Here is an 8,825-nt window from a genome sequence, read left to right on the forward strand (position 1 = left end):
CCTAGGCTAGACTGTGCTAGAGACGCGAGCCTAGAACACCAACAAAATCACGGCGCGGCACGTAAACAAGGGAAAAGCACACTCTGAATTATTTTTTTCGCTCTTTTTTTTTGCGCTCTTTTTTTTGCTCTGCTTTTTTTTTTTGCGAAAAATCACTATAATGGCGAGTATCTCAAAACTCTTCCTAGCTCAAACTGACAGGATGGGCACGAAATTTTTCGACCAATTTTTTTTTTTCGACTGCCCGGACCCAAAACTTGGAAACGGGTCAAAAAAAACTTCCTATAATGGCACCTGTCTCAAAACACTCAGAAACACCTAAAAATAGGATAGCCAGAAAATTTTTCGAAAAATGCGTTTTCGAAAAATTTTGGGCCTAAACGGAGCGTGGCTACCCGACTTTTTTTTTTCCGAAACCTACTCCGGCAAGGAAACACGAATCGGAATCTAGATGGATCCCGAAAACAAACCTAATAAGCAAGGAACTCGGATTGGTGGTGGATATATGGTGGTGGTATATGGCAGCGGTGGTGGTAGTGGTGGTAGTATATGGATATGGATCGGTGGTGGTATATGGGCACGGATTGGTGGTGGTATATGGATACGAATTCGGAGCGGTGGTGGTAGATGGCAGGGGCGATGATGATGGTGCGGCGGCGGCGTGACAACTTATGACCAGAACTCGAAACTCTAAAAGACTAGACTCTAAGACCAGCAACTAGACACGACGATGCAACCGCAAATTCAACAAAGCAAAACCCTAAAAAGATTATGCAAAGGCTCAGATTGGTTCGGATATGATGAACTAACCCTAATTTTTTTTGTGGCTTTTTCGTAGACTGTAGGTATGAAGAACAGACTCGATCTAAACTACGAAAAACTGTAAAATCTCACCGAGCAACCTGGAAATCTGATACCACTTGATAGAGGCGGAGGTGTCCCGTCTTTCGATGAGATGGTGGATTTCGCTTTTTGGGAAGTCGACTTTGACGATCCGACTACGAACGTGCGAGGACGTCGCGCCTTAGCAATCGCTAAACCAACTCCGAGAGGTTATTGACCACGCCGGAGCACGATCAACCTGACCACGAGGGTCTGTTTCCTGCGAGCAAACGAAGAACAAGCAAGAAACTAAGATTGCAATCTGGATATTGCGAATATAAGATGAAAGCTTTATTGATCAAGGTGGGGTTCTGTGACGCCTTTGTCTGGTCGTTGAACACAAACGAAGTACGCGAAGTTGCAGCTATGGAAAACTTTTAATCTAAACAAAACCCAAAGTCTAAACGATGCCCTAAGGGCTGTATATATGGAGGAAGAGGGGGGAATTTCGTGGCCCTTGGTGGAGGGGTCCGAAATCAACCCTATCTCTTGTTTCCCCACACATACGGACTCTAAAAATAGCCTATACTTATGTATTTCGAAATTACATGGGCCTGGCCCAATAATAAGGTGACGCAGCACCTAAAATAGCCTCGGGACGAAATTTATGAAGTGGCATCTTGTATATTTCGTCCAAGGCTTCATGCACCCATTATGGTGGCTTCAAAGTCCTGAAATCATCACTTGTAACTCCGTTCTTGTTCCCCTTGCGCATGCCATCATCTCCATGCTTGTTCTTGCTCCAATGTTCATCCTTCTCCAAGCTAGGCCCTTCATTTGTAAGCAAAACAAATGTATCCAATTTAGGCAGCATCATATTCTCATGAACATTAGAATCATTACCAAGAAACGAAAGTACCTGGTAATTTAGTTGGCGTGCACGAGCTCTAGTAATTGGTCCAGTATGTATAGCAGCAGGGGCTGTGGGTGTAACAATTGTATTGATGTCCTCATCACAACTGCTGGAGCAGGATGTTCCACGATTGTAGTCTGGGTCCAAATATATCCCTTCTGAATGTCACATTTGGCGGAAATGATTCCATTACCGTGGCGATAGTATCGCCCTTGTGACGTACAATGTTGTATAGAGCCGGATATTGTTCCCGGAGAGTGGCATTTCCTAGCCACATATCCTCCCAGAATCTAATTTCCGAGCCATCCTTAATCGAGAAAGATCCATAGCAAAAGAAATATTTCTTCGTAGCCATTAGACCCGCCCAAAAGTGAGAATCCCCGGGCTTCCAATATACTTGGGATACTGCCTTGGAGCCCACATATTTCCTTCTGAGGAGGGTTTGCCATACACCATCTTCCGTTAGTAATTTAAACAACCATTTGCCGAGTAGGGACCTATTCTTAACCTCAAGGTCATGAATGCCCAACCCGCCTTGGTCTTTGGGACGGCAAACCACACTCCATTTAGCCAATCGATATTTCTTTTTCTCGCTATCTCCTTGCCAAAAGAATCTTGATCGGAAATAATCCAATCTATGTAAAACTCCTTTTGGCAACTGGAAGAAGGAGATCATATATAATACCATATTACTTAGTACTGAATTTATTAGGACCAATCTTCCTCCTAGAGACAGCAGCTTACCTTTCCAACTGCTAAGTCTTTTTTGCAGCCTCTCCTCGATGTGTTTCCATTCAGCATTTGTAAGTCTCCGATAATGTATCGGTATTCCCAAATATGTGATCGAAAACTGGCCCAACCCACATCCGAACAATTCGGCATACAGGTGAGCCTCGTCTTGGGCCTCGCCAAAGCAAAACAATTCACTTTTATGAAAATTAATCTTAAGACCTGAGAGTTGCTCGAATGCTGATAAAATTAATTTCAGATTTTTCGCTTTCTCGAGGTCATGGTCCATGAAGAGAATTGTATCGTCGGCATACTGAAGTATGGAGAGGTCACCATCAACTAGATGATTTACTACCCCATCAATTTGTCCATCAGCCTTGGCACGCTCAATCATGACTGCTAGCATATCCGCCACTATATTGAATAGCATGGGCGATATCGAGTCACTTTGTCGCAATCCCTTCTTCGTTTGAAAATAGTGGCCAAGGTCATCATTGACCTTAATGGCAACACTGCCTCCTGAAATAAAGCTATGGATCATTGCACGCCACTCTGCAGAAAATCCTTTCATTCCGAGAGTCTATTGAAGAAAGGGCCATTTGACTTTGTCATAACCTTTTTCAAAGTCTATTTTAAGTACGACCCCATTCGACTTTTTTCTATGTAATTCATGGACAGTTTCATGAAGGATAACAACTCGGTCTAGGATGTGTCTACCTTGCATAAAAGTTGTTTGTGAAGGACGAACCACATGTTCAGCAACCGAATTCAGCTAATAGTTGCAACCTTCGTGAATATTTTAAAACTAACATTAAGGAGGCAAATAGGTCTATATTGTTGTATCTTTTCAGCCTCATTAACCTTAGGTAATAAAATAATCTCTATGTATGCAGATCAAACAATCATACACATCAGCACAAGTTTAATCAGCATGGAGACCACCGATCAAGACAGCCTTAGCAAGCTGTAGAGCTCCTTCAGGTACAAGCTCTCCTTGTCGTTCATCCTCTTCTTCTTGGAGAAAAGCACATCACTGATGAGCGGAACAACAAGGGGCATGATTGGCTTCTGCTTCTGCATCTTCCTCTTTGTCGTTGTCATTGTCGTCTCCCTTTCCGGGCCATGCTTCACCTCCTCGTCGGCATCGTCGAGGCTCAGCAGGTGTCGCAATGGATGCCGCTCGGGCTTCGCCTTGGCCCAGACCGTCAGCGCCGACGTGTTGATGTCCCTCTGCTGGATGCTGGCCCTTGCGGCCGCCGCCTTGTCGGCCTCTATGTATGCCAGCCTCGAGAGGGCACGGTGGAGCTTCGCGTTGAGGTTCGCCATGGCTAGCTCCAGGTCGGCCAGCCTCCTCTTGACCTGCACCGCCTCCAGCCTTGTCTTGGCCGCCTCTTCCTCCACCTTCTTGATGGAGCTCATGGTCATGAGATTGGATTCCTTCCGGATCTGCTTGTCGTAGTCGTCGTCGTGGGCTAGAGACGGCGACGATGATGCCTGGGACCATGGAGACAACGGGACCAGGCACATTGGCTGGGCATTAGACACTGGCATTACAATTCTAGCAGGCTCACTGCTCTTTCCCTCGTGCTTGGCAATGGCAACCGCGACGGCGTTTGGATTGGTGGAGTGGCTTCCCTTGATGAGGTCAGAACTCCCCTCAAGCTTCTCTTTTGAGGAAGCAATGGCGACAGAGTCTCGCCAAGAACTCCTCTCCCTAACAACACGATGGTTGGCATGGGCACCCGGCCTGAACTGTGCTTCCATCGCGAGAATGCGCTCACCGAACACGGCAACCGCCTCCTTGACAGACCGGAACGCGCGAGAGGTGTCGACCTCTGCACGGCCAGACGAGGCGGCAGCCATGCCGCAGCTTTGCAGGCAATGGCTTCCCACCAGGCTATAGAAATAGAAGCAGCGGCTTTTGCAGGCAAAGGCTTCCCACCAGGCTATGGAAATGGAAGCAAGAATAAGCTCCTTGAGGGGTTTATGAAGGCGGTCGATCAAAGCAGCTGGCTTGCTTTGCTTCCACTACAAAATGGCAAGGCCATCAAGCAAGAGACAAGACTAGCCACCTAATAGAACCCTTCAAGTAGAGATGAGTGGCAGTACAGCTGAGCTGAGGCTGGAATGCTTTCCCAGCAAATTAAGTAATGTACTATCTGCTGCCCCAGGAACGTACAACAAGACAAAATATCAGATAGCTCGACTATGGTGTGATGAGGGTGGTTGGGAGAACTCATGGGCCTTCACTTGTAAAACAAACATTCAAACATATCAGATATGGTGCCACATTTCACTCATCCTCTGATTCTTCTTAAACAATTTCACCTTGGCACCCTTGAAAGTGCAACAACCCGACCAAGCTCGCTATTTCTTGTCTCCCGGGTCACATCTTTTTGGTGAGATTGATATGCTCAGGTTTGGGAACATACAGATCAAATAATTCAGAAATCAGTGTGGATCCAATAATAAAATTTAACCATATTGATGATAAAAGTTCATTTCATTTCTTTGTATTCAAAGGTGGCAGTGACATGATCCATTGTACTTGTACATCGAGCTCAACGTAATCAACAATTAATAAACACTCAGGTAAATACTCATGCCTGACACCTATCTGAATAGAAGGTAAAAGGATTATTGGTAAACAAACCAATGGGGAGAAGGTAACAAGGTTACCTGATACCAACAAATCTGGCAACTTAAGTAACTAATTCACACCACCAACATGTACACATCTACTGACAAGCATCCTATGTGATCGCATCAGGGAAAAAGAATCACTTGGTGCGTCTAGAATGTAAGGTCCTTGGGATCCTCAATTATCTTGGACAGAGTTTGCAGAAAAGCGGCAAGATCAGATCCATAAATAACCCGATGATCAGCAGTAACATTGACCTAGATTTATTGGTCAGGTCAGATAAGCACAAAATCATTAACTTCAAATTGGTTGGTGCGAAAGCAAAAGTGCCAAAACTACAATTATTTTTTACCTGCATTTGGCTCTTGATCCCAATTCTACCATCTTTTGTACCAACAACTGTCGGTTGTGATGAGCCAACAGCCATGATTGCTCCCTGTTTTGAGATAAAACGTTATTACCAAAGGGGAGTCGTGCATTAAATGAAAACAGAAGTGGAAACATGGAAAGTTCATCTTACAGTTCCAGGTGGCAAGATCGCATCGAATCTATCAACTCCAAACATACCGAGGTTTGAAAGAGTAAAGGTACCTGCAGATTGAACACTGATGGTTATTAGCATACAAGAGCATACACGTACAGTTGGATCCTACAAGTTTCTTGTGCCCAACATCTAAAGCACTACCGAAGTAAAGGAGATGGTCATAGGTAACTTTGTAGCTTTGGTAAGTTTATATGTGACTGCTCAATTTTTGGCTAAGATACTTTAGCCATGAAGTACCATATGATTTTAACACGGTACAAGTAGCACAGCAAAATGCGATTAAAAATAATTCCAGTGCTTTGTCGTGTATTATAGAAATTCAGTCAGATCTCTTCAGTGCAAAAAAAAACATGCAGTCCACAATCTACAGCTTGATTTGAACTGAATCTTATGTTTCGAAAGCATAAGAACAACCGAAAAAATGCCTAATTAGTTTGCAAGCTCTGGTTTCTGTAGCAGATGTCATCTTTTTTGACATAAACAACACCCAAACAAACCCTGTACATGCAAACTAAATACTATCATTGGCATGAAGCACATTATATTTAAAAAAAAAACTCTATACAAACATATACCAAGGAGAGAAGACTCAGAGGCTCCGTGGATAGACCATAGCACAATATTAGTATAGTTTGGCACATATAACATGGTGCCTCACCTTGCCTTCTATTTCTTTCTTAATAGACAATAAATTCTGTAAAGCACATTCATATAGCTATTTCTTCCAAATTAAACAATACAACTGTTTCAGGCAGCTCTTGTTTTTCAGCCACAGTCCGATAAGAGACATAACAGTGCTGGCAATGTTTTTCAGATGAACATCTCAATCAATGTGTGTGTGAGAGAGTTGTAAACCAGCCATACAATAACTCAAGCATTTTAAATTACACAAATATGAGTTAAGCTTTCTACCAGACTATAAAAACGTTTCAACAGAACAAAGAAAATATAAATTACTTCAGTTCTTTTCTGGTCTGCTCTCAACCTGAAATTAACTACATGTTCATCCAAGGAAACTTATACACACTGTGATCTGCAGGTTTGTTAGCCGTAAACATTATTTATTACTGAAGTGAATTTCAATATCATAAGAAAAATGGTGGAACTGGTTAAAGCAATATCTACTGGACGCACGTCTTCAGGCCCCACTGAGAATTTACTAACAAACAACAGTTAATTCCCTATAAGGCTATACCAATCTGAATCAGCGTACAGAGAACATGCATATACAATGCACTAGACATTCAAGTTTGTGTGAAGCAAACAAAGTACCAGAGTTGTACTCCTGGGGCTGCAGCTGCTTTGCCCGAGCCTTATCAACCAGCTCCTTCCATTTCCTTGACAGTGAATAAATATCAAGCTGCACAAACCAACAGTTCTCGATTAACTCGGACAAAAGCACCAGTTTAAACATCAACCTTCAGAACAATCAACAAATACACAAAGCATTCAACCTTATCAGCATCCTGGAGCACGGGGGTTATCAATCCACCATCGATGGCCACCGCGACAGCAATGTTGATGCTACTGTTGTAAGTAAAGCTCTGCCCATCTCTGCAGCTGGAGTTCACCACAGGATGCTGCACCAGCGCCATCGCTGTAGCCTTCGCCAGCAGCGCTGTCATTGTCACACCCTTTGCCTTAATCTGCAAAAGGTTCACTCAATTATCCAGCTATCTCACAGCATACAGCCAACATAAGGGTGGTAAGTACTGAACAGAGCACTAAGCGCTTACTTTCTTGTAGAGCACATCGAGAGCATCGGTTGTGATGGTGTACCCGACCCTGAACGTCGGCACAGCAAGGCTCTCCACCATGTTCTTGCTCACAGCGCCCTGCATTGTGGTGAATGGCGCCGTGGATCCCAATGGAACATCTGGTCGAGCAGCTGGCTCTGGCCCAGCTTTCTTGGGGGCAGCTGCCGCAGCCTCTACGTCCTTTGCCACAACTCTCCCCCCTGGGCCAGAGCCACTGACTGCGAATAGATCAACGCTGAGCTCCTTTGCGAGCTTCTTGGCATAAGGCGAGGCAACCACGCGCGCCCCGCCCTGTGTGGCCGGTGAGGGCAGTGCTGGCGCAGAGACTGCTACGGGCGCCGGAGGAGGCGGAGCAGGGGACGTTTCTTGGGCGACGGTTTCCTGGGGGGCCGGCGGCGAGGCGGCGGCGGAGGAGGAGAAGTTGGCAGCCTGGGACCGGGCGAGCGGGATCTCCTCCTCGGACTCGGCGAGGAGCGCGATGGCGGAGCCGACGGGCGCGGACTCTCCCGCGGGGACGAGTACGGCGGCGAGGAACCCGTCGTGGAAGGTCTCGACGTCCATGTCGGCCTTATCAGACTCCACGACAACAACAGGGTCGCCCTTGGCGAGGCGGTCCCCCTCGGCGGCGTTCCAGGCGACGATCTTGCCCTCCGTCATGGTGGAACTGAGGGCCGGCATGAAGATCTCCCGGATCTTGGCCTCCACCCGGCACGCGCGCCGGCGCCGCGGCACGGCCTGCGCGCCGCCGCGTTGGCGGAGCAGGGACGCCGAGGGCAGCAGCGTGGAGTGGAGGTGGAGGAGACCGGCCATTGCGGGGACGGGAGGGGCAGGAGGAGGGAAAGAGGGTAGTGAGGCTTTGAGATAGTTGGCCTTGGCTCCCTTGCTGTTGTTGTTGCTGCCGCTGCTGCTGCCGCCTTGGGAGTATCGGAGGCGGGGCGGATTAGCCGAGGAGGACGATGCTGGAGGCTTGGGCTGGTCGCTGCCTGCCCTGCCTGCTTTGGGTTTTCCTCCAACTAGTGGACCCGTTGCATCAAATGGCGCATAGGCACACTAAGTCCTTGTACAATGAGAGATGCTTAGGGACAATGCTTAGAGAAATAAACTGTGCGTTTTTTAAACATGGGTGTTTATTTGTACAGGATAAACGTTTAACTAAGCGTCTCTGCTATAGAAATAGGCATCGGTGTTTCAGAAAAACCCGGTTTATTTTTCTAAGCATCTCTCTAAGCGCCTCCCATTGTACAAGGCCTAAGAGCATCTTCAGCCGTTGGCCCCCAGGGAGCACCTAAAATCGCCGCCTGGGGTGAGCCGACGTAAAAATTGGGCCTGGGCGAGTTGGTCCCTAGCCGCCGGCCCCAGGGCCGCCCCAGACGCGTTTAAAAATAAAATTTGTATAGCAAATTTCGGCACAGTTCGGCG

General features: G+C 46.6%; 2 protein-coding genes across 2 annotated transcripts; both read right to left on the reverse strand.

Moving 5' to 3' along the window:
* Nucleotides 1-3,167: 3,167 nt before the first annotated feature.
* LOC119345977 lies at nucleotides 3,168-4,817 on the reverse strand. The gene has a single exon (XM_037615760.1). The coding sequence runs from the start codon at nucleotides 4,325-4,327 to the stop codon at nucleotides 3,410-3,412; it is 918 nt and encodes a 305-aa protein (XP_037471657.1). The 5' UTR covers nucleotides 4,328-4,817; the 3' UTR covers nucleotides 3,168-3,409.
* Nucleotides 4,818-4,952: 135 nt separating this feature from the next.
* Nucleotides 4,953-8,416, reverse strand: LOC119345976 (dihydrolipoyllysine-residue acetyltransferase component 5 of pyruvate dehydrogenase complex, chloroplastic-like). The gene is made up of 6 exons (XM_037615759.1): nucleotides 7,386-8,416; nucleotides 7,104-7,295; nucleotides 6,922-7,009; nucleotides 5,626-5,696; nucleotides 5,458-5,541; nucleotides 4,953-5,362 (listed from the first exon to the last, which is right to left on the reverse strand). The coding sequence occupies exons 1-6, from the start codon at nucleotides 8,214-8,216 to the stop codon at nucleotides 5,258-5,260; spliced, it is 1,371 nt and encodes a 456-aa protein (XP_037471656.1). The 5' UTR covers nucleotides 8,217-8,416; the 3' UTR covers nucleotides 4,953-5,257.
* Between the last annotated feature and the right edge of the window lie 409 nt (nucleotides 8,417-8,825).

Source organism: Triticum dicoccoides, unplaced genomic scaffold, assembly GCF_002162155.2.
Source record: "Triticum dicoccoides isolate Atlit2015 ecotype Zavitan unplaced genomic scaffold, WEW_v2.0 scaffold35359, whole genome shotgun sequence".
NCBI lineage: Eukaryota > Viridiplantae > Streptophyta > Magnoliopsida > Poales > Poaceae > Triticum > Triticum dicoccoides.